Source organism: Cheilinus undulatus, linkage group 9 (genome assembly GCF_018320785.1).
Source record: "Cheilinus undulatus linkage group 9, ASM1832078v1, whole genome shotgun sequence".
In the NCBI taxonomy this organism is placed as follows: Eukaryota; Metazoa; Chordata; class Actinopteri; order Labriformes; family Labridae; genus Cheilinus; species Cheilinus undulatus.
In genome coordinates, this window is record NC_054873.1 from 8003705 (window position 1) to 8029929 (window position 26225).

At 39.4% G+C, this 26225-nt stretch overlaps 1 protein-coding gene across 14 annotated transcripts in view; it reads right to left on the bottom strand.

Moving 5' to 3' along the window:
* The window catches only part of LOC121515031 (transcription factor SOX-6-like), a 232828-nt gene that overhangs the window by 26463 nt on the left and 180140 nt on the right, over positions 1 to 26225 (bottom strand). For 13 of the 14 annotated variants that reach the window (XM_041795585.1, XM_041795583.1, XM_041795584.1 and 10 more), the window contains 3 exons: positions 21294 to 21443; positions 18019 to 18196; positions 11739 to 11947 (listed from right to left, as the gene is read on the bottom strand). In XM_041795585.1, coding sequence (XP_041651519.1) covers positions 11739 to 11947; positions 18019 to 18196; positions 21294 to 21443 — 537 coding nt within the window. The remainder of the gene's footprint in view (positions 1 to 11738; positions 11948 to 18018; positions 18197 to 21293; positions 21444 to 26225) is intronic. The other variant, XM_041795581.1, reaches the window with a different exon arrangement.

Sequence of the window (26225 nt, forward strand, 5' to 3'; positions counted from 1 at the left end):
CTGCAATGGTCAAAGTTGACCTTTTTTAAGGTTTTCTGGGTAAAAAATATTTCAAATGCAGACAAAGAAGAGCCACAAATCATCACAAAAGAGCCACATGTGGCTCAAGAGCCACGCGCTGAGTGTCACTGCCCTAGATAGACTGCCATAGCCATTGAATGGGTATATTTCACATTCATCTGGGAAAGTTCCCATAGAGAACGTTTGGGAAAAGCAGGACTTTCCAGTAAATTCTCAGAAAGTGATTGAACAAATGTTCTGTCTGTCTCATTCCTTACGGGCCAACCAAAGCAAGAAGACAAAATGAGGAAGTAGACTTGCATAGCTGCAGTACTAACCCAAGCTCTACAGGCTAACGCTACTGCAGTTTATGAATCGTGGAATGAAATTCACGTTGAAGCTGGGGAGGAGATGTGCAAAAACATCTTTTCTGTGAAGGAAAGCTTTAGGTGTGTCTTTTTGCTCTTGTTTTAATAAAGAAATTTGGTCAAATTCTGATCAAACTGCCACCATACTATTGCTACACCCCAGCTAATCACTGCACTGGCAGCAGCCATTGCTATCTGCTTTCAGAACTAAAAAACCGCCTGTAGCTACCGCCTCATTCTCCTAAAATGACACTGACTTGTCAGAGCTGTTTTAAGGTCTGGGACAAACTTTATATTTCCCTGATGACAGATATGAAATCTGGCGATTGCATCTGCTTTGCAAGTTTCCTGCCATTCAGCCCTCTGTGAAGAAACGGCACTTTTCTCAAATACCAGTTCACCTTTGGCTGTTCCAGTCATATATTCATTCAAGTTTTTTGAAAAATTTCCTTTTATTAAATTCGGATCCCTGCCACTGGTCTGGTATCACTCTATAGTCCATCATGGCACAAACTTATGGCTCTCTGACTTTTTGTTAGCCGGTATTTTCCGGTCTTTGGCCGGTTTCACAGGCAAAGCTCAGCAGATAAAATAGAATATTGCAAGAATCGTTTAATATAAACTCAATGTAAATTTACTTAGATCCAGTTCTGGTTTGGTGCTGGGGTTGTTTATCCATGTACCATAGCACATGGCTAATTTAGGTGGTGAAAAGTCATGTGACCAACGTGGATGATGTCAAACAAAGCCTGTCTCCTGGGAACTTTAAAGTTACTGAAAACAATGCAGGGAAATTGGTGGTATGGAATAATTCTAAGTTCGTCATTGATGCAGAAAAACAAAGGGACCTGCAGATAGCTTAGCAGCATAAACACTGATGCAGCTGCCGGGACGAGCGAGGGCTTGTGCCCAGCAGAGAGTAGTGGTGGACTTTTGTGAGTGGGTAAATCTACCTATGACCAGTTCTCACAGGAAGTCATGCAGAAAGCCATGGGTCATTTGGGCTGGTGGCAAGAGCCCCATCTTACTTTCTCGTAGCTGGGAGTATTTACTCTTTCTAGCTAATCTAGCTGATAGCAGCAACAGCAAACTTCAGCTGTAGGAGCGACACTGATGAGATGAGGACAGCTCTGGACTATCCTCAGTGCATGCTTTTGCCTTTCGTTGGGACTACTCCAAATAAACCTCGATGGTTGGAATTTCCCTGTACCGCCAGGTTACAATTGAGATCATCAGTTTATGATGACTACTGGAGACACTGCCTGAAAGACTGATTTTTTTGTGTGATTTCTTGGTGTATTTAGTGTAGAATAGTATTTGGCTGTGTGAGCTGGTAAGATACAGTGGCAGCTAATGTGCTAACTTAGAGCTAACGGAGCTAATGTGAAGCTAAGTGCTGCTGTTTTGTGTAAAACGTAGTCATATATTTTGCAACTTGCTGCAGGAAAAGCTCTGAGCTTGCATTATACTTGACTGAACAACTTAAAAAAGATAAATAAAATAAATAATTTTTCTGCGGTTATTTCCAAGGCCCAGTCATGAGTAATATGTGTTAACAAGCAGGCCGTAATGACAGGGTAACGATGAACTCTGGCTCGGTTTCTGCTGTGTTGGATAGGCATCAGATATGGACAAAACATCTTTCTTCAGTCCTGCTTTAGCACAGACATAAAGCCAGAAATGATGTTAAAATGCCCTCCAATTAAGTCGTTTTCTGTCAGAGTGATCGGTTGAAAACAGATTGGATCGGCGCCATGCTTGCAAACGCCACTTCTTCCTCAGTGACTGTTCAAAATCAAAAGAGGCAGGACGGAAGTAAAATTGATTTGATTCATCTTTTTGAGGGTAAATTTTCCAAGTCTAGAGCTGATGCTGCAAATGTTGGAACATTTCCTTAAATAAAAGAGGATGCTAAGAACATGGAGCAACTCAAGAACATCTTTATGGATAAAACCAAGGAAAAAAAAGTCGACTGTTGGAACCTTGCACCAATACCAGGGGTGGGAGGTGCTCTTAAACTGAGTTTTAGTACTGCCAGCGAAGAAAACGTGTGTGGACTCAGGCTCTTACTTGACACAGTGACCGTTTAACAAGCAAAAAGATCATGCAGTCTGACCTGGAGTACAATAAAAACATGATAGAAGTAAAGCACACGGCAAAACCTTCAAGGATCTGTGCAGTCCTGGTGCTCACAATCAAACTGTTTTACAGATCTGAAGCAGCCAAAGAACTCATATATTTTGGTGTTTTCTAGATTTATCTGCGCCCAATCTGCCATCACCGCCCTCCAGAAACAGGAAAAGTACTCCCCTATGGCTGTCTATTGTTCTTTCTTTCAGATTTCCCATAACTTTATAAAGCTCCAGTGCATGTTTGTCAAATGTTTGTTATCTTACCATGCAGACTTCTATGTACTAACACTGTTTTATCAACATGTACAGCCTCAGTGAAGCTATGGCTGAGTTTGGTGCTGAATTCTTGCTCTAATTTCCTTAAACTCCTTTCTTTAAACTCTACTTTTGAGTGGGAGTTGAGAAGAAAAAAGTCGACGCAGACTTTTCTACACATGCACGCAGAAACATACGTGCACACACAGAGTTACACACAGCGGCTATTTCAGTGAGCTTTGGCAGCCGCAGGCCAGCTGGAAGCAACGTAAGCGTAAGGTGATACTCAACAATGCCACTAACTGGCCAGGCCTCTGGTCTGTACACCAGCTATAATGACATTAACATGGCCAAGGCCAGTGCGGAGCCAGAAAACACACACACACACACACATATACAGCCGCACATACACACAAAGGAGACTTGGATCACTTTCAGCTCTCAGGGAAATGTCGTGTATGTTTGAAAGGAACGCCGCGGGACAAAAATACACAACAGAAAGCGAAATAATCACAAACACACTCTCATACGTCATCACACGTCTCTCTTAAGAGTCGAATCAGCGCCGGCAATAAATAGCTCAACATTCAATATTACACTGAGATACCGTTTGGATCTGGTTTCCTCCGAAGAATATGCTGTGTTTGTACAATGTCATAAAAAAAGACGGCCAAGGCAGAGGCTCAAAGCGTCTGAGAGGAGGATCTGAGTAACAAATTTATTCTGCGAACAGAAAAACAACACACAAATCCAAGGTAAAGAGAAAGAGCTGCTCTCATTGCCTCCCGAGGTGGAGCGGCTGAGTCACACTCGCAGCATCCAGCAAGTTCCATCCATGAATTGTTTAAGACAGAGCGAAGCCTTTTGAGCACTTTAGAAGAAGAAAAAAAATTACAAAAAAGTCTCCTTCTGATGAAAAAAAAAATCTGACAGTGAGAGAAAGAGTCTTTGAGCAGCAGTTGTTAGGTAACGAATAACAAACTGACAACAAACACCGAGGCCTGCTGTCGTCCTCCAACCGGAAACAATTACTTTGAGACTTTCCAAATGAGCTTTTTATTAGGAGGCATGGAGCTATAAACCAAATTACTGCATTGCTTTGGTTTTGTTCTTGTAAAGTTGGAAAATATAGATGCTAAGGGGGCTCTCCCTTTAATGGTACAAAAGCCAGAATTCAAAATCCACCAGAAAGACCAAGAGACGTCAGTTTGACTGTTTGTATTTGGTATCTATCAATAGAAATAACGGGGTTTGTAATCCTGCAGGAAAAATAAATAGTTACTGTGTTGGGATATCTGAGAAAACAAAAAAATGTTAATTTCACCTAATCCATGGAGACATTTTTCAACTACATCTGGTTTATCTGGGGTCCAGTTGGTGGCAGCGGGCTAGGCAGGTCCATCCAGACATCTCTCTTCCTGGGGGATCTCAAGGTGTTCCCAACCTGAGATATCCCTCCAGTGAATTCTGGTCTACCTTGGGGTCTACTTTCAGTTGGATGCCCCGGAAGACCTCCACAGGGAGGCATCCCATCAGATTCCTAAACCACCTGAGCTGGCTCCTTTCCAGATGAAGGAGCAGCAGCTGTACTTCGAGATCCCTCCAGATGTCCCAGCTCCTCACCCTATCTCTAAATCTGAGCCCGCCAACCTCAACATCTGCAATACTGCCGATTCTGCACCAATCCACCTGCCAATCACCAATCACAGTCCATACTACCCTCATTTGTGAACAAGACCCCGGGATACCTTAAGCCCTTCACTTGGGGCAAAGACCCAGACAAACTAAAAACAACATGCAGCATTGCCACCACTGTCTGGCCACCATCAGTTTGGGTTTGTACATAGAAAATATTAGGGGTGATCGTTTGGGTGTACAGTTCCAGATTATGATGCTCACTTTTGGTGGTGAATTTAAAAAAGGTGCATTTTTTATTTGGTTCCTTCTGCAGTGCTGTAGACATATGTCAGTCCCCTATGACCCTCCCTATGTATGAATAAAAGACTTATTCTAAAAAACTATTTTGTGTTACCCTCCAAGGGCATTTAATGTCATCATAACAGATCCGTACTTTCTTAAGCTGTGTCTTTGAGGTTTGACTTTTTGGCCTTCCACAGCTACCGTAGTTCAGTACAGAGAGAAGCTGTGTGAAGGCAAGAGTGTTGCCTGTAAGTATGGTTTTTTGGACTACTTATGATGTTGTGTGTTGAGAGTGTGTTGTTGAAGTTTCATTTTTTATAATTAAAAATAACCAAGATCAGGATGCTAATTTTTGTTTGCCCATAAATGGGATTTTCCATTAGGTGTTAGCATCATGCTAACAGACCTTTTTTGACTTTGTGTAAGAAGAATGCAGATGGTGTGCTAGCCCTAAAGAACATCATGTAAGCAAGGGTTATACAGTTTGGTTACAGTGAAACTGTATAGTGAAAACTATATGTTATATGGAAGACCATTTCTGCCAATTAAAAGAATTAATGGGGAAGTTAGGCAATTTGAATAATAATAATAATAATAACAAAGGTGCATCAGTCATAATTATAAGAAAAAAAGTTAAATTTATGAGACAATAAAATCATAATTATGAGATAAAAAGTCAAAATTATGAGATAAAAAGTTGAAATTATGAGATTTAGAGTCATGATTATGAGTAAAATGTCAGAATTATAAACAAAAAGTCAAAATTATGAGATAAAAAGTTGAAGTTATGAGGTAAAAGTCATAACTGTGAGATAAAAAGTCAAAATAATGAGATAAAAAGTCATAATAATAAGAAAAAAAGTCAAACTAATGAGAAAAAATGTCAAAATTATGAGATAAAAAGTCAAAATTATTAGATATAAAGTCATGATTATGAGATAAAAAGTCGAAAGTGTGAGATAAAAAGTCATGATTATGAGATAAAACGTTGAAATTATGAGATAAAAAGTCATAATAATTAGATTAAAAGTCAAAATTATGAGATAGAAAGTCAAAAATATGAGATATAAAGTCATGATTATGACTAAAAAGTCAGAATTATGATTTAAAAGTCAAAATTTTGAGATGAAAAGTCATAATTATGAGATAAAAAGTCATGGGTTTAAGATAAAAAAAAAGTCACAATTAGGAAATAAAAAGTCATAATAATGAGTAAAAAGTCAAAATTATGAGATTAAAAAGTCATAATAATGAGATAAAAAGTCATGACTATGAGTAAAAAGTCATAATTATGAGACAAAAAGTCATAATTATGAGATAAAAAGTCATGATTATGACATAAAAGGTCATAATGAGATAAAAAATCATAATAATGAGATAAAAAGTCATAATTATAAGATTATAAAATCATAATTCAGAGGTTAAAAAAAACAAAATCATGAGATTATACAGTCATAATTATGAGATAAATAGTCAAATCATTAAGATAAAAAGTCATAAGATTCAAAGTTGAAATTGAGATTAAAAATCAAAATTTTGACTTGTTATCTCGTAAGTATGACTTTGGATATTTTTTCTTTTTCAAGAATTGCTGTACTTTCACATTTTTTCTTTTTTATTTGGGTTTCCATAATGTTCTCTGCTGTTTTACAGTTTTACAAAGTGCCTTTGCATTTGAGGTCTCAATAACCAGCCAAACTAAGAGGAAACGGTCTCTCATTTCACAAAGAACTGTTTATCTGCCAAACTAAACCAGAGCGTTCAGGGAGGGCAGAATAAATTACATATATTCAGGAGATTAAATACTAATTTAGGGAAGCCTACTTAAACTTATTATGCCTCATGTCAAATGTTTCTGGGCTCCTTTTGCACCTTTAATGCACCAAAGTCTGCGAAGTCTTTCTAGATAGAAGTTATTCATTTTCTTTGCCTTTAGTGCAGAATGTTAAAATAACATGTCAGATGAAAAAACAGGCACTTTTAGGAAAATTCAGGGACTGCAGCATTGTAACTTTTATACTAAAAATATGAAACAGTCAAAATGACTGCCATGGTCTTTTAAACTCACCTTCTTTTAGAGTAAACTTTACGCTCAAAGCTTGTTTTTAGCACAAACTTATTTCAGCAGACCTGTGGCAGACAACTTGCATTAAATTTTAATTAACAGTTTATTAGTTTAGGCTGTTGTATAATTTATATTTATGAGTTTCTCAGTGTTTACGAGTATAATGACTTATAAAAAAATCAACTTGGGACCTCAGATAAGCGCAGCTAAGATATATTTTGCCAGATTTGGGGATGTTTTCCTCCTGAAGATGCAGCGCAAACAAGTCCAAAAAAATTCAAAAACAGCCTATCCTTGGAGTGCACCAATCATGACCTAGTTGGGGGTTGGTGGGTTCAAAGTCTCCACCCCTAAAATATTCATGAGCTCCTCTCCTCCTCATCCTCGCGAGCAGCATGGGATCAATTGGGCAGGAGAGGCGGTCTAATCATGCTCTCTGTTTTAGTGAAGTGAACGTCTGTGACTGGCTGATCACACTGATTGAAGATGTTTTGGAATATGGATTTCCCACTGGATATGAGATCCGGGTACAAAGGCTCTGTCTCCTCCAGCCCAGAGGGAGAGATGAGCGAGGGGGAGAGGTGAGCGTGGAGCAGGAGGGGGTCCTTTCCCAGAGAAAGACCCTTTAATTGGGCTGAAACCCCGAGGCCGGGAACCCCCCTCCAGGGCAAGTGGAGAGCTGGACTCCATTATACACACAGACATTAATGTTAACACCATCTCCTCTCCAAAAAAGCTCTCAGTCTCTCCCAGTCCAGGCAGGCACACACGCCAAAACCATCACTTGTCATTGGCCCAGCTGCTCGCTCTTCAAAGCGGTGGGCTTCTGGGTGGCCGTGTGGACGAGAGCAGAGAAGAGAAAAGTCCTCAAGAGCTGCACGCCGGGCCAAACAACACCAAATATCATCCATGAAACACTCTGCACACTCATGCACGAGCTCAGCAGAAACTTTAAACACTCGAAGCATGAAGAACTGGAGGAAATGTGGAACAGGAGAGTGGAGAGTGGACGGAGGAGTGTTTCTGTGTGAGCATGGAGCGGGAGAGAAAAGTAGCTGACTGAATAGACCCTCCTCTTCCTCTCTGCATTATTCTGCATGTTCTCCCTGCTGCTGGCAGATTAAAGAGGCCTTTTCACATCTTTAGTTGAAGGAAAAGTCATCATTTACCATATTTAATCATGCTGTCAAGTATTATAAATGGACAAATGAGGATTTAATTTAGCACAGAAGCAACTAAGTAATCATGGATATTAACCAAACACGAACTCTTCCCAAATAATAACAGACCAAGAGATTTCATCTAACACTAATATGCTATAAAAATACAGAAAAGCTGTATATGGATTAGTGCTGCCATAGGATCAAACAATTTCAACTTGACATGCTGCTTAATGGCCTTTTGGATTTCACTGCCCTTTTGTACATTAAGATGTATATTTCATATTACATATATTTTATATTTTATCGTGTGTATTTTTGTGTCTTGTATTTTCTCCCTTGTATATTTACATATACTTTACTGTGTGGCATTAATTGTGGACGGCAAAGAAAGAATTTCATAACTCTGCACATGACAATAAACGCTTTGAATCTTGAATCTTGAATTAACTGCAAAATCTCTAATTTTTGTGGTTAATTGCTTAGTCTAATTTAGTTTAGTTTAGTTTAGTTTAATTGTTTGCAAATTATAAAACAAATAAGACCTATACAAGATCATTACAGAAAAATAGTGCAGGGGTTAAAAGCCAAAAGGCTGATAAAATCAGTGTTATTCTAGGCAGCAATGCTGGTTAGCTAGAATAAGGAGCATTAATCCAGAGGTTTATCTACATGACATAAAGCATTTCAATCACATCTAAGATCTGGTGCATATTTTTTGTCATTTTAATGACTTCTTTAATTGCAGTTAATCTTCCCCTTTTGTTGCATTCTTAAGTTCCAATATTTTAAAATAATTTTTTGTTGGGACGCCGATGGTCTTGGTCAGGTCGCGCCCCATGTAGGCAGTCGGCCAAGGTCCAAGTCTGGCCTGTGGCTCCTTTCCTGCATGTCTCTGCCTCACTCTCTCATCCCTGTTTCTAACTCTATCTGTCGTCCTCTATGAATAAAGGCTTAAAAAGCCCAAAAATAAAACTTAAAACGTAAAAACAATGTTTTGTTGTTTTTGGATTTCTGTACTGTCTTAAACTTTGGTTCATCTACTTCCTGTTTGGATACAACTAGGGCTGAATGATTTGAAAAAAAATAATCGAATTGGGTTTTTTTTTTAAACCAAATATTGCAATTGTGATTTGAAACGCGATTATCCCTCGGCATATGTATTTTCCAATAAACACAAGCAATAAATCATTCTATATTACAACCAACACAATATTAGACTAAACAAGAGCTGAACAATTATGAAAAAACACCTAATTGTGATGGTTTTTACTCATATTGTAAACTGGGTATGAATTGCTGAATTATCATTCTCACCTGTAATAAGAAAAAAGTATAAAAATGAAGAAAGTAGGATTTTTTGTGGACCATTCTAAAAAATGGCACTTGAATGATTGCATAATTATGTAATGCATAACATCTCTATTGCAAAAAAAAAAGTCTTAAACTGGTGTTTTGACATCAATTTCAGGTTAAAGAAATACTGCCCCTTCTCCGATTTGAAAATTGCAGCCAATATGGCGATTTAATCTAATTTTTGATTAATTGCCAAGCCCTAGATACAACCGGGTTTTGTTTTGAGAGAAAATCAGAAGCTTTTAGTAGATCGATGATTAAGACAGAGCTTAAACATGGAAAAAGGAGCTTGTTATGGATTAAAAAGGAAATAAAGCAGGTCAGTGTTTAGTAACACAAGGCTCAGATGACTTCTGACTTGAGCTGTTGAAGTGAAATGAGACGTTAAGTTGCAGTTACAGGACAGACAGGATGAGAGTTTCTGAGCAGCAAGGATGAGTGAGCAGGAGAGAGAGAGAGTGGACACTGCACACTATATTGTTCACGGACAGCGCTGATCTTTAAAATCAGATATCTTGAGGGTTAATGTACTCATTAATGATTCCTAGGTAAAGTTTATGTTTATTATTAAATCATCGGCCTGATGTTCAGAGAGAGGAAGAAGAAGAAAACACTCCCCCAAATGACGATGCGGTGTGCGTGGTCTGCATACAGGGAGGGTATCATAGAGTATCATCAAGCCTCTGCTCTAGGCGGCAGCCTGAAAAATGAAGCCAATTTGGAAATGCAAAAACTTGCAATACCGCGAGTGTCTACTTGAGGCTGGCTGAAGTAACACGGGAAGTCCCGTACACAACACCTGTTAAAAAGCCGTTATTTCACAATAAGATAAACCAGTTTACAGCCTGGTTGGTTTTAAGATTTAAGAATGTAAGTACAGAGTCTGAAAAAATAATGTAAAATGCCTATGAGCATAAAAGGATCTTAAGATTTAATACAATAGACACTGAAAACTAAAGCGTTCCATACTTCAAAAATGTACTTGAAATACATACAAAAAAGGACATTTCTCATAACAAGCTGGAATACCTACCTAATATACAGCTAAATAATGCTGATATAAAAGCAGGCACTTGTAAGAGGAAGAGCAGAGGAGCTGTGTACAAAGAGAGCAGTCTGCACATGCACATCTGGACACTAGAGTTTCAATAAAGCCATTTTTACACAAAAATGAACTGAAAGCAAAGCACTATTTATAACCTAGATGTGTCAAAACTTTGCTAACAATGTCCTGCAAAGCCTCTATTATGTTTTCCGTCATTAAAAAGAAGCAGAAAAGCTGCTGGGGCCATAAAAAAACATAATTACCACCTTAAATTACAGCGCTGCTGATTCGTACAGGATTAGGATTACCTGTGTGGATGTCTGTGTGCGCTGAAATAATGTCCTAATTGGCCCTGGAATATTTCAAATGCAAATTACAGACATGGTCGATTCATACGGGATTGAAAGCAGAGACGTCCCATGTGATTATTACAAATTACCAGAGGCACCGAGGTAATACTAACCCCATGCAAACAGGAAAATAGAAACTCATTTTAACCAGATTCCAACATACTGGCAACTTACTATGTAGGAAGGCACAATGCAGACTTTAACAATGATTTTTTCTTTTTTTTTTTTTTGGTAAGAAAAGCAAGATTTTGGAGTGCATTCAAAATATGTTAGAACTTACATTTCTATGATTTTAAACATTTTATGGCAGCTTCATTAACTGAATAAATCAACTGAATAAATTTATTTACTTATTTATCTATCAGTGTTGTTTTGGTTTTTGTAGCTGCTGTTATTATGACAAATTACTAGATTTTATGATGTTTTATGACTTTTTTTATAAACAACATCCATTTAGAGTAATCACATCATTAAAACTTTAGTCTAAAAGTGTGAAAGTTTCTTTTTTTCAAACTTGACTAGCTCTGCAAAGTTGTTAAAGTCAAAGTAGAGAATGACTGACTGACAGGTACGCTGGCATCAAACTTAGCTCATTAATTTAAAATTATGATGATTTTAAAGTGTTTAATTACTTTTATCCCACCATTTTTGAGTGTAACCTTGTCATAGTGGACCTTCTTTCATTTTCCGCTCTGAACTACCAGGTGCTTTCATCCTGAATATGCATCTTTAAAAGGCTGATCACATTTTTTTGTGTCTAAAACATTAATCAAAAAAGAGAAAAGTAATTAAAGCTGAAAAAGTGGGCTGAAAAGAAAAGCTGAAGAAGAGAGGCTGGAGTTGTACCTCCTAAAGAAGCACAGTTGATGTGTGTCACATGCACTGTGCAGCATGTGCATGCCTGCATGTGTGTTAGTTTGGGCGTGCATGTTCACCGTTTCAATCAGAATTCTTTCCTCACATGAAAGAAAATGCCTTTGAAAAGTGCATTTAGACCATGTGATTCTTATCAGTGAGAAATGCCTGTGCATCCTCTGATGTACGGCTACATGTGACCAGTGTGGAAGTGTTTGCGCGTCTCTCTGACCTTGTTGCCGTTGTTGAGGCTCATGCTGCTCAGTGCCGACAGTTTGGCCTCCAGACTCTGGTGTCCTGGCTGCTGCTGCTGCTGCTGCTGTTGGTGGTGGAGCTGCTCCCTCTGGATCTGCTCCCTCATGCTCCTCGCCTCCTGGATGGCCTTCATTACGGCGTCCTGGTCCCCGAACAGCGCCGTGGAGTTCAGGCTGGACAGGATGTCTGTGAGGGGAGGAGGGGGGAGAGAGCTGTCAGTCACTTTGACTGGCAGGAAGAAAACAGAGAGCGCTGCATCGACACTAGAGCCTTTATTTATTTTTATTTATTTGCAATAGAATTTTGTTCTATGTATCTGTTTGGTTTAGATTAATTATTTGAATGACAATAAAGAAATCTTGAATCCTAAAATGCCCTTCTAGGGTTAAGAATTCAGGAATTTCAAGGTTGCAGCTTAATATTTAAGGTGACTGAGCATTTTCTATTTGAGCCCCAGGCTCTTGTAAACCCTGCCAGGGAGGATCCAGTCCCCTGAATTGGTAAATTTAATGTTTTTTTTTAATCTTTAATTTATTAGCTCTGTTGAAGCAATTGTATACATTCCTTATAGATGCTTAGAATAGCCTAAGTGATAATGACTTCATTATAAATTCTATCCACATTTGTCAGCTGCTTTGCTTTCTTTAATGCATTTTTCCAATACCTTTTTAAATGTAAATTTCTTCAGTGTTTTTTTCTGTATTTATTGACTTTCATGAGACATAAGTATTCATCACTAAATGTTGTACCATTTACTAGAAGTAAGTAGAACAACAACAGATATTTTACTAGCATATGAAAGAGATTATAATATATTTCACTAATAAAACCCAGGTAATATTATGCAGAAATTCCTTGAGGTTTTGTCTAAAATATCTTGAAGGTGAGTTTTTGCACTTTTAGTTATCAATCATCACACTTTACAGTTCTTTTTTAAATTTTCAGTCCATAACAAGTTCCCTTTTCCATTGAGAAGTTACTGTTGTAATCTTTTCCTTATTCCCTTTCAAAATAAAAGCAGGTCTGTCTGCAAACAGGAAGTCAAATACCCTTAGTTAAAGACACTACAAATGAAACAAAAACAGATTCAAACATAAAACACTGGACTTCAAAATTCACTCAGAAAAGAAATTAGTTCAATTAACTATAGAAAGTTTAAAATCAACGGCACTTAAAAGTTTTAAGTGTTTGACAGCCTGCATAACCAAACTTTCAGGAAATTATTTCTAATGTGGCCCATTTTTTCTTCCTAAAACTTGTTGAATTTGCAGAGTTTTAGGCAGCTTCACCCCGACATGATGATGAGGTTCAACTTGACCTTTCTGCAGTATTTAAAGAGGAATAAAGTAGAAAATAGTTTGTATATTTTTGCATGCAAAGGCAGAAATTTGCCCTTGATTTGTGTGTGCAATTATATGCTTAAAAAAAAAATAACAAGATAACAAACAAGATGGCACATTTAAAACCATTAAGATAGTTGCATAAATTAGTCGCAAAAATGAACAATATGACTTTTATTATAACAAGTTAAAGTCAGGAAAGTCACCTTAGAGCAGCGTGACTCAACCCTGCTCAACCAAAGAGCCAAATTGTTGACAAAAATCTTTGCAAGAGCCACAATCTAAGTGGTGAAAAGTGGGTGAAAGTGGCAAAAAAAATAAGTTAAAGCTGGAAAAATAGGTGAAAAAGCTGCAAAAAAGTGACCAAAGATGGGTGAACAGGGGCAAGACAGAAAATGACAAAAAAAAAATGGGTGAAAGTGACAAAAATGTGGAGGAAAAGTGGCAGAAATGGGTGAGACATGACAAAAATAATGACTTACAGGTGGCAATAATGGTAAAAAAGCAGCAAAAACGTGGCAAAAAATGAATGACAGTTGGCTAAAATTAACAAAAGCAACAAAAAAGTGCTATCTAAAGTAGATAGATAGATAGATAGATAGATAGATAGATAGATAGATAGATAGATAGATAGATAGATAGATAGATAGATAGGTGGGTGGATGGAGGGATAGATAGATACATTATTGGCTGATAGCACGAGTACCATATCACTTTATGTCAACACCTGTCACCTTCATTGTCTTGTAGCATAGAATTCCAAATGTATATAGCTCCTGAGTTTGTTTGAATTCTTATTTTTAATAATTTATCATTTTTTTCTTCTTCTTCTTCTTAGTTTACGTTTATCTATGTCCTTTTCTTATTTCAACATTTGTATTTTTACCATCCTGTTCTCTTGTGTTGCTGCAATGCCAGAATTTCCCCTCTGGAGATCAATAAAGTTTGATCTTGAGCTTGATTTAAGAAGCAAATGTGGCACTCCTAACATCTATTCCTGAGTGGATTAAAATGAACAAACTCTGAATTACAAAAAAAAAAAATGTAATTGTATTTTGTAATAAAATAAAACAAAAATATGAATTTGCTAAAATCTCACAGTCAATATAGAAATAACTCAAGTTCAGAATATGATATTCATAGTCATAGTAGATGAAAAATGACCATTTATTTTAAATTATCGTTCTGATTTTGTGTGAAAATATGAAGTCTGTTGGTATTTTGGGTAGAATCTGACCACTCATAAAACATTCATGTATTTTAACTTTTTATTATAGTTAAATTTATATTCATTTAATGTTTACTAAATCAGTGTGGGCAGCCATCTGACCCAAATGTTTACATTAGACTTTGTTAATCCAGAAGACATTTTTGAGACTGATTGGTTTTACTAAAAGATGTGACTTATCTGCTCATCTTTTTAGAGAATACAAACTCTTATCAGTTTTTACTTTTTAGTCTGTTTATGTATAAATGTGTACACTTAAATCCACATCTGCCCAGCACTTTTTAAGTCTTTCACGGAGGTTCATTGAGATCATTCTGAGGACCTTTGCCTCCCTTTATGTCAGACCTCCTTTAATCAAAACACTTTAAATACAGAGGGAACAAACTAGCAGTCTCTCTTCAGTCAGCCTCTACATTATCATCATTCAAAGGCGATTAAAAGCAGCTCAGGGGGAGGTATCTTGATGAGCCTTTTTGGCTCCGAACATCCCCTGCATGTTTTTCTTTTATTGTTCTTATTTGTTTTATGATGTGCGAATGAATAAACTAAAGTAAAAGAAGATACTGTTTTTTTTTTAGATCCTGAGGCAGGACCAGCAGACACTCTGTCGCCTTTTGTTATAAAGTTTATCTGATCTTCTGTGTCTCTTCCTGGGCAGATAATATTCAAACATTAGTGCATAAAGTTGTTTTTCAGTTTGTTTTTGAGGGTAAATGTTGCCAAAGTTGTTTTCCAGTCCACTTGTACCCAAACATGACAACACCTCCTCCCACTTGTTTACGCGCTGAGCTTCACACTTCTGAGGCCGATGCACACTTGAAGAATGAGAAAAAAAATAAATAAAAGGATGCAAAGTTTCCGTCGCCTTCCTCGTTTAATTAGCAGACGGGTAGGAAGCCCTGTATGCTTGGGTGGCCGTTAACACGGGCAAAAAATAACTTAGCAGGGAACAGAAGCGCTGCGTCCTCAAAGCCACTCCAGAGGAGCGGTGAAATTGTTTTCTGGGGGGATATAATGAGAGGCTTTAGATTGGCCTTAATAACAGATAGCAGAGGTAGGGGCATAAAAGGTCTAGCGCGGGCAGACAATGATGTGAGGAAGCTCTTAAAAACCAAATAACGTGTGCTGGGTTTCACTGCTTCCGCTGCTGGGGTTTTCATTGGGGCTAAATACAGGGCTTTGGACTGCTGTAAAACTCAAACGCACACGTAGACACAAAGCAAACGCACGGTGGGGTTGAGGTGTCTGCAGTCTATCAGGGGCATGCGACGCCGCTCGGTTTGTCTGTGTGTGGCGGGGAGGAGGGAGGTGTTTGGGTGGGTGATGTTTTTGTTTTTCCGGTGGAGGGGAAGGCTGGGTTTTATTCTGGAGGGAGGATGTGGATGGATGTAGTACAGAGGTGAACAATACACTGGTGTATTGGAGTGTTTGGTTGTGTGGGGGAGAACATGGATGTGGAGAGCACGTCATATTTTTCCCTCACAATTTGTTTCTTGGCATAGAAGGCAGCATTTATAGCGGGTGATTCTCATTGAACATGTCAGTGAAGCCAATGCTAATGTGCTTCTTCTCCAGTGCTAATCCTTGCTTTGACTCAACAGTAGGGGAACACTGCTGTTAGAGGCTATGTATAGTTACATTCCCAACTTTTCCCTGGGAAATGTGCTTTTTAGAAGAACTTGGTGTGTTTCCACTTTGGAATAAGAGTCTAAATAAAGTCCCAGGATTTTATTTTTATTCCAAAACCCCCTCCTGTTCAGGGGGTGAAAGTTTTTTAAAGTAAAGCAACTTTAGGTCAGGTCTTGTTGAGTAGATCTGCAGATTCTGGTCTGTTTCAACACTACCTGTGCTACATTGCCTGTCCTTTTACTATTTAAAACTTTCCAAGGCTGCAGATGTTCTTGCTCTTTCACTTGCATTTGCACATGTGGACAGCTGTGACAAGATCATAATTATAAATATACTTGTCTGTACAAGACGCGCTACTGGAGGAAACCTCCAGAGAGTATAGATGAGAGTTAAGGTTTGATTTTTTTATTCCAGTCTTTAAGTTTATAGCGCTAATCATAAACAAAGTTATTGAAACAAAGAGGGCAGGTCTAGATTGTGCTCTCTGTTATATTACCTATAAAGGACCAACTTTAATCAATCAGGACCTCAGCACTAACAATGTTTAACAAAGTTAAAATGGCCAGAAAAATTTGCTTAAACAGGAAGAAACATCCAGCACAAACAGATTTATGTTGTTCAGAATTCTGCTGAAACTGTGTTTGAGTTGTTAAAGGACAGAGAAGAGAGAGAGATAAAAAAAAAAGAAGAAGGAGATGCAAAAAGAAGGGACAAGAAGATGCATAAGATAGAGGAAGAAGACACCAATGGGTGATGAAAATATGCAGAAATAGAGAAGAGGAAGTTGCAAAAAGAGAGAAGAAAAGATGCAGCAAAAGAGACAGAGATGCAAAAAAGAAGAGGGGGATGCAAAAAGGGAAGAGAAGTTAAAGAAAGAGAGACAAGGGCAATGCAGTAATAGAGAGGCGGGAGATGCAGACAGAGGGAAGAAAAGATGCAGGAAAAGAGAAGACAGAGGTGCAAAAAAAGAAGAGGGCGGTGCAGAAAGAAAAAGAGGAAAATATGCAGATAAGGGAGAAGAGGATGCAAAGAGAGGAAAGAAAAGAAGCAGGAGAAGAAGACGGATGCAAAAAACAGAGGAAAGATGCAGAAAGAGAGACAAGGGGGATGCAGAAAGAGAGACAAGGTGGACACAGAAAGAGAGAAGAGGGAGATGCAGACATATAATAGAGAACGATGCCAGAAGAGGGAAGAAAAGATGCAGAAAAAGAGAAAAGGCGGATGCAAAAAGAGGGATGAAAAGATGCAGAAAGCAGACAGATAAAAGAAAAGAGGGAGATGCAAAAAGAGGAAAATATGCAGAAATAGAGAAGCGGGAGATGCAAAAAGAGTATTTAGAGATGCAAAAGAGAGAAGAGGGAAATGCACAAAAAGAGATGAAGGTGGAGTCAGAAAGACTGAAGATGGAGATGCAAAAAGAGATTAGAGGAAATGCACAAGAGAGAGAAAAAGACGCAGGAAAAGAGAAAAGGGAACTGAAGAAAGAGATGAAGAAAGAGAGACGATGGCGATAAGAGATGAGGAAGAAGCAGACAGAGAGAAGAAACAGTGCAGATGGTAAAAAGACGTGATGAAGAAAGAGAGAGGAAAAAGCAGAAATAGAGAAGAGAAAGGTGCTGAAAGATAAGAGGGAGGTGTAGGAATAAAGAAAAGAAGATGCAGAGAGAGGGAAAAAAATACAGAGGTGAGGAAGAAGAAAAGGACAGAGAGAGAGAAGAGGGAGATGCAGAAAGAGAAAAAACACAATGAAGCAACAATGAAAAAGATAAATGAATGTCTGTCATAAATCAGCCTAAAACTTATTTTGTTGGATAATGCTATGATGCAGCTTAATAATCTAAATAAAATAACATTTTGTTTCACTTTTTAAAACAAATTAGCTCACCTAGAGAGCCAATCACCGTGTCTGAGACAAATCATAACGGACGTGTCATTCACTATTCTTTTTAAATGACTAAAACTAGATTTTGTCTATAAATTAATCTGAGTGAAGTTTATCCCCGGTGGAAGCTCCTGCTGTGGGATCTCATGAAAACATGACTGATGTGCTTGTTACCCACCCAGAGAGGTGTTCCTGCCCATGCTGGGGAGCGGGCTCGGGATGCGGCCTTTTCCCATACCCGAGGGGCTGGTTTTATTTCCGGGGAAAAGACTCTGTGTCGGGGACGTCGGGGAGCGAAGAGGGTCTGCTGTCTTGGGTCTGGCTGAGAGGTTCAATGGCTGTGTGGATCCTTCCTCCTGTTAGCAGGAAAGAAGAAACACTGTTCAAAAGATATTCACAGCAGGCCGCTCTGCAACACTCTGAAAGCCTAACATTTCACACTGCTGCAACTGCAGAAGATGTAAGTTACTGTGCAACAATTCTGTCCAGAGATTTGTGGCACAATGAGACCATTTCAGAGCGTCAGAGAAACAGTTGCAGCTGTGTGAACTGAGCCGTCGCAGCACAGCTGGCTCATACTGCTGCCTGTAATTCACTGTCAAATCACCAACAGCTGGTTGCAGGCAGATGAATGGGAAATGGAAATCTTGTTTTAAAATGTTATCAATGCCAACAAACATTTATTCAAAGCAGAATATCAAATTTGATTAAATCATGTTGTGAATGATTGATAGGATAACTTTGTCTGGGTAAAAATACATATGGCTTCATCCGCCAATATCCTGGTCTTAAAAATCTTTTCCTTAAGTTTGAAGATCCTCAGAAAAACCTTAGGCAGATTCATGAAGCTGTTCTTAAACTCCTGAATTGTTCTTACCTGTGTTTTTAAATCGATAAATGCCACATACTCGTAAGCTGTAAGCCTGTCCTCTTTTTTCCTTCTTTATAGTACCAAAAAAAAGTTACCCTGGTCAATATAATTTGGCTTTTTTGACAAAAACAAAGTCACGTTAATGCCAAAGTGAAAAAAGATTTCTTCAAAGTGACTGCAAAAATATTCACCCCCTTCAAGTCAGTATTAAGTAGAGTCATCTTTCGCTGCAGTCACAGCACTGAGTCTGTGTGGATAGGTCTCAATCAGGCTTCCACATCTAGACACTGCAATTTTACTCCATCCATCTTTGCAAAACTGTTCAAGCTTTTTCAGGTATCAGGTGTAAACAGCTCTTTTCGAGTCCAGCCACAATTTCTCTATTGGATTGAGGTCTGGGCTTTGACTCAAGCCACTCCAGAACATTCACCTTGTCATCTCTAAACCATTTCTGTGTAGCTTTTTCTGTATGCTTCTGCTCATTGTCTTGCTGGCAAATAAATCTTCTCCTGCAGACTGAATAAGACCGTACTCCAGTATTTCTCCTGTTTTGCTGCACTCATTCTACCCTCTACCTTTACAAGCCTTCAAGGGCAGACTGCTGAGAATCATCCCCACAGCATGATGCTGCCACCACCATGCACTGTGCAAACAAATGCATCTTGTCTGATGGCCAAAAAGCACCATTTTCATCTCATCAGACCAAGAAATGTTCTTCAACTTGGCCATGTTGTCTCCCACATGCCGTTTGGTGAACTATAGTCCAGATTTAATCTGAGCTTTCTTCACCAGTGTCTTTCTCTTTGTCACTCTCCTATAAAACTTTGCCTGGTGAAGAACCCGGCCAACAGCTGTTGTATGCAGAGTCTCTCCCACCTCAGCTGCTGAAGCTTGGAACTCCTTCAGAGTAGTCATAGGTGTCTTGGTGGCCTCTCTCACTTGTCTCCTTCTTGCACAGCCACTCAGTTTGTGAGGATGGCCTAAAATAGGCAGATTTACATCTGCCAAATCCCTTCCAGTTCTTGATGATGGATTTAACCAAACTTCGGGGTATGTTTCTTGTTCTTAATTTCTTTTTTTTTTTTTGCCTTCTCCTGACTTTTACTTTTTAATAACCTTTTCTCGGAGTTGCTTGGGGTGTTCTTCCCCCTCCATGGTGTAACGGTAGCCAGGGATACTGATCAACCAGTGATTGGACCTTCCAGACACAGGTGTCTTTATACTACAATCACTTTTGACACATTCACTGCACATAGGTGATCCCGTTTCACTAATTGTGAGTACTAGCACCAGTTGGCTGGACCTCTGTTGAATTAAGTCTTAGATATTTTTATCTAATTGACAATACTTTGTAGAAATCTGTTTTCCCTTTGACATTAAAGAGATTTTTTTTGGGGGGGGTTTCGTCAAAAAAGACAGATTATATTGATCATGACTGATTTATAAAGTAAATAAAATTTAAAAACATCCAAGAGGTTGAATACATTTTTTATAGGCACTGTAAATAGAAAAATGCCTTTAAATGCCCATATAAGGGCATGAGACTGCAGGGCTGTGTGCAAACAGGATCAGGATCAAAGTGAGAGGTAGAGAGTTATCAAGAAGGCCCAAATTGAAACATAAAAGCAGTCTGAGTATAAAATCAGTAAAACCCTTCTACTTTTCGAAAGTTTTTTGATTAAGAATCTGTTTTTAGCCTGTCTTAATCCCTCAAACATTTTTTTCATAGTTTTAGTTGCTGAAATTAAAAATGTGCGGAGCGACTTGTTTCAAGTTTCATCTCATCTTGTTGGGAATATTCGGCCTCAAGAATCCAGTAAAAAAGGTCGTTCAGACCTGAAGGTTACTCCTGCTTGTGGAGTTGCTTGATGAACTTGGGTTTGAATGTTTAAGAGGAAAAAAGTGAAGCCACTGAAGGATGATGGGGGTGGAAATGGTGGCTCAGGCTGCGGGTGGCACGCCAAAGCAGGGGCGGGTAGTCTGATGGAGGGTTGGGCGGGTGGGGTGGGGGGTGGGATGGGGTTTGGATGGTGCTGCACTACTGTTTGAGTGCGGTGAGCTCTGACGCCGGTCTATTGTGACGCCTGCTGCAGCTGTGCCCCACACACAAACAGGCACACATGGCTTCCATTACTGCCTCGTCGTAGAGTAAAGATGAGGCGTACGCTCTCTCCAGTGAAGGGGTCTGGGCTCCTGCCAAACAGCAGCCAGCGCCAGTGTCAGCGTGTGCGTTTGTGCGACTCTTAAATAAGCTGTTTCTAATCGAGTCTTCGCCGTCAAGCGCAGATCAGTGTTTCACCAAATTTCCAGCCTCTCACTTTGACTTCACTGATCATCATCGTTACTATCACTGTGTTTTCCTTTCATAAATAATCTTAACTCACCCTCCTTGTCTTATTACCCTGTCTGTTGGTGTATTCACCATAGATACGCTGTTTATTCCCATTAATGTTTCTTTTTATCTCCCAAGCTGCTTGTTCTCTTTCCTCTCCTTCTAGTTAAATCTCTTAAAAATTAACAAAGATTTCCACTTGGTTTGTTAAGAAATCGCAGCACAAACATTTCTGCAAACATCAGCTCACCTTAATCTGCGCAACAGGACTGGACGCCCGCTTCTCGTTCTTCAGGGCTGAGGGGGAGAGAGGGCCGGAGGAGTTGGGAGCCTGCGGGAGGGGAGTCATCTTGGCTCCTGGTGAGATCTGCATGCTTGCCAGCTGGGCGGCATACAGCTGCTGCAGAGAGAGGAGAAAACGGCAAAAAACGACAGGCTATTAACATCGTTGGCCAGCAGCTACTCAGTGTCTTTCCCCTTTCATTCTCCCTCCCCCCACTGCACCCACCCTTGATCCTGCTGTATGTTTTATGTTTTTGGCTGTATCCTCTCCCTGGTACTGCTTGCATCTTCTGAGGTTTGATGGGTGTGTTTTTAGAGCCAAACACACACAGAACTAATGTGGAAAAAAATGTGCATACACACAAACACAGGCCTTGATCTGCAATAGACGAGAGTGTCCCAAATAAATACGAGATTTCTTCCAGCTAAACATTTTTATTTTCAATTAAGTACGATCCATCTCTGACACTTATTCTTTCAGCAGATGCTCACAGCAGCTTGTAAAACAATCTGTATCAGGAAATAAATCCGGACAATGGCTACAGAAACTACTGAATGCTTTCAAGCTCAATAGTAATGATCCATAAAATGTCATATCCATGATCCGGCTCTGCAGAAGTAGGGATGCACCGTTCAAGCTTTTTTGCTGATTATGATACTGAGCATCTATGAGTGAGATCAGCTGATAAGCACCATATTTCATTCTTATATAGCAGCTGGTTTGCATTTGGTTTGTCGACTTTGCTTTGTAGTGTGCTAAGACCTTCTACAGGTGGCAGCCTAAGCTCATAAAAGTCATCCTTATTCAGTCAACCTCGTCCTTTATATAACAGAGCAGTACAAAAACCTGCCAACACAGAAAGTATCCTACAGTGAGGATAGCTAAAGAGGACTGTTATGACTGTGCTTGTAATATGTTACATAATTATATCGTCTGCTTTCAACTGGCTTGCTCCCATCCCGACAGATACGTAGGGTAAAGCAGTGATTTTCAAACTTTTTTCGACCAAGGCACACCCAAGCTTAGGCCTAAATCTCAAGGCACACCATGTTCAAATCGGTACAAAATAGACTTTTAAAATAATGTTACAGTCAAATTGGCCTATAAGGGGGGATAAAGGGGAGAGCTTTCTGGTGCCCAGCCAACAGTGGGATCATGGAGATGGAAAAAGTGGGCAAAAGGTGGCAAAAATGGGTTAAAAGTGATGAAAACAATATGGCAAAATTGGGCAAAAAGTGGCAAGACAAAGTCAGAAATGGGCAAAAACTGGTAAAAAAAAAAAAAAAAGTGGCCAAACAATAGACTGATATTGGCAAAAATGGGTTAAAAGTGGTCTTAAAGGGGAAAATGCTGTAAAAAGGTGGTTAAAAATTAGTTAAAAGTGAGTAAACAGGGCAAAAGTGGGCAAAAATTGGCAAAAAGGTGGCAAAATGGGTTGTGTCAAAAAGGTGGCAAAATAGAACACAAGTGGCAGAAAAGGGTTACAGTTGCTAAATGGTGGTAAAAAGGGGTTAAATGTGATGGAAATATTGTCAAAAAATTGCAAAACAATGGCAAAAGTTGGCAAAAAGGTAACGAAAATGGGTTAAATATGGGCAAAAGTTCCAAAAAAGTGGCAAAAATGGGTAAAAAGTAGTAATAAGAAGTGGCAAAACTGCTAAAAAGCAGAAAAAGGGTTTATTATCAAACAAATAGCAAAAATAGGTAGAAAAAAATTGTTAACTTGGTTAAAGGTTGCATGAATTAATAATTTCAACACTAATTTTAACCCAATAATAGCTTGCCATGCTTTTCAGCTCTAAATGAGGTAACAGTTAGCCAGGATGCTAGCACCAATGCTACCAATCCAACACACTGACATCATCAGTAAATTTCTATTGGGTAGGGGCCATTCTCAGGGTTTTTTTCAGTACTTGCAATAAAGTTGTAGTAGTAACGTATGGTTGTACAAATTCATAAGGTACACCTAGACTTGCCTCAAGGCACACTAGTGTACCCAGCCACACCAGTTGAGAACCACTGGGGTAAAGGGTGAATTTATAGGTTTCTTTGCAGATGACACCATGCAGCAGTGGAGAACTCCAGATGGGGGGCAGGTAGGGATTTCTGCATAGAGAAACGCTACCAAAAAGGCCACATTAAGCTCCATTTGTGTTCTGAAAGTATTTTGGAAAAGACAACATTTAAAAAGCTCAAAGAGAAATGGCAACAGGCATGAATTAAAAAAGCCTATGTCTCGGCTCAGTACCGTTTTGCTACGGTTTAGCTCATGCCTGTATTTCCTCAGCTGATGACCATCAAGCCTCGCTGGTTTTGACAGAAAATCTGTCTCTTTTAAAAGATCTGGATCATTTGGCTAAGCTTGTTTCACTCCCTTTTTATTTGGCACCAGTTTGGCTTTTAAACGTGAATGGAGAAAAGAAAACTTGCAATGAAGTGGCTCATATAAAAGAGTTGTTTTGTAGCACAGGCTCATTCGTAAACATCGTTGCTCTACCTCATGAGGTTTATTCGGTTGATAATGTATCACTGCTTCAATTAAAAGCCTGCTTGTGACAAATGAGGATTTTTTTTATGCATTAAAGGATCTTATCTCAGTGCAAGACTCCTCAAGACTCTTGTTTGCCTTCATCTGGCTTGACAACGCAAAAAGGTCTGCAAGACAGAGTAATATGCAATATTGATCACCTCAGAATAACACTATTTTGCAGAGTTAAGGGATCATACTCAGTGTATGTAGAAATGTGATATGATAAATGCAGCGTACAGGTCCACTTAGAGGTGTAAAGTACTAACTTTTTTCCGTTTCTATTCATTCCTAACAGCTTTCCCCCACTTCCTGCTCTCCATCAGGTGAGACTGCAACAAGCTATAGGTTATCTCACTATTTTTGTTGAAATAGGATAAAGTGAAAGCCTCTCTTTTGTGCAAAATGCATGAAAGCCCATTTGGCTATCACTTGGAGTTTCCTCCAAAACTCCAAGTAAAATTTCATGTTTTGCACTGAGGAGAGGCTTCTGTCTAGCCACTCTACCACAAAGCCCAGATCAGTGGAGGGCTGCAGTGATGGTTGTCCTTCTGGGACTCTGTTCCATGTCCTTACAAGATCACTTGGAGCTCAGTCAGAGTGACCATCAGGTTCTTGGTCTCCTCTCTTACTAAGGTCTTTCTCTCCTGATTGCTCAGTTTGGCTGGGTGACCAGCTCCTGGAAGAGTCCTGGTTGTGCCAAACTTCTTCTGAGTGAGAGTTATGGGGGCCACTGTGCTCCTATGAACCTTAAGAGCCGTAGAAATTTTGTGAAGTCTTCCCCAGATCTGTGCATTGCAACAATCCTGTCTCTGAGCTCTGCAGGCAATTTCTTTGACCTCATGACCTGGTTTTTACTCTGATGTGCATTGTCAGCTGTGAGGCCTATGCATGACTAATGGGGATCCATATAAATAAATATAGTGTCAGCTGTGATTCAAATGGGTCACAGAGAATCATCTGTGGTCCGTTTGCCACCCAAATCATATGAAAGTATCAGGACGGGTTGCAGGGGCAATTTCCAGTTCAACTGAACAACACCATGGGAGTTGCTGTGCTGCATCTAGAAAGCCTGTAAATCTTGTGAGATGTTTTTTCCCCAACCAGAAGTCTCTTAGCATGAGATTAAGCATGAGATTTGGTCAGACCCCAACGATTGAGGAATGACATATCTTTAATAAAGATTGGCCAATCACAACTGACTCCTGATCAATCAGGGCATCTCTATTTCAGCCAATGCCAGGCTCAGTATTGGTGACAAAAATGCTGCCCTTTTGTACTTCAAAATATTTATCAAACCACTGTGGAAGTATTGCACATGGCTGTTTTTCTCAGTCTTAATCTTTTCAAAAGCATTCCATGCAGCTTTGTGATGATAGTAGTAAAAAAATCAATCTGAACTAGGACAGCAAACAATACTTTATGAGTTTCAAAAACACTTGAAACTAATCTTGTCATATTTGCTTCGTCCTTGCTTGAAGAGTCTGGGCAATTGAGTTTCTTCACTGACTTCCATCCCAAAGACAATGGTGGATAATCATGTTTAAGTAGAGTGAGTCGTACTGCAATTACATCTCAGGCATGAGTCAATTTAAAAACACTTGAAAATAGAGTAAAAATAATAGAACACTTAAAAAAAGCCTTGGAAAGTATCCGCCATCTGCCTTCAGCTTTGGACAAAAAAGAAAACATTAACTGTAGCATAAAAAAAAAAAAAAAAAATGCTGTTTTTCCGTCCAAGAAAAATCAAAGAGTCAAATACTCGGCCTACGGTCCAGGGTCTTCTAAATCAAAGCTAGCTGGCCAGACAAACCGCTGCCTGTAACCACTGTCAACCCCTGTCTAAATGCATTGGAGTGTGAGCGCCGGAGTATCAAAGAGCCTGTCCTCAGGAAAACCACCCAGACGTGGCTGGCCTTCACTTAGACTCCCTCCTCTTCTGTCTTGCTTCCCTGCTTTCCTCTCGTTCCTCTCACCTCATCTATCCTCTCCCCCTCCTTCCACATCTCTGTCTTCGTTTTGTCCTCCCCCCTTTTGATCCCTGACTCTTCCTCTCTCTTCATTTTGGTTCCAAAATAACTCTTCACATCCTCCTCACCTTCTCCATCTTTGCTCCTCTCTGTGTTTTTACTCCTTCAGCCCAAAAGGCCCCCAGTGTTGTGAGATCTGATTTCCCTGCAGTCAAAACTGCAAAGCCTCCTGGGAGCAGAGATCCAAAAGCAAAGAGAGAGAGGGGGGATTGAGAGTGTTGCTCTTCAGACACACGAGACCACCGTCGCTTCACCGCCGGAGCGCCAGGCTCAGCGGTTGGGGCCATGCAGAGAAATTGGCTGGCCCTCTTTCCACTTCTCTCGGAGCGATATTAAACACAA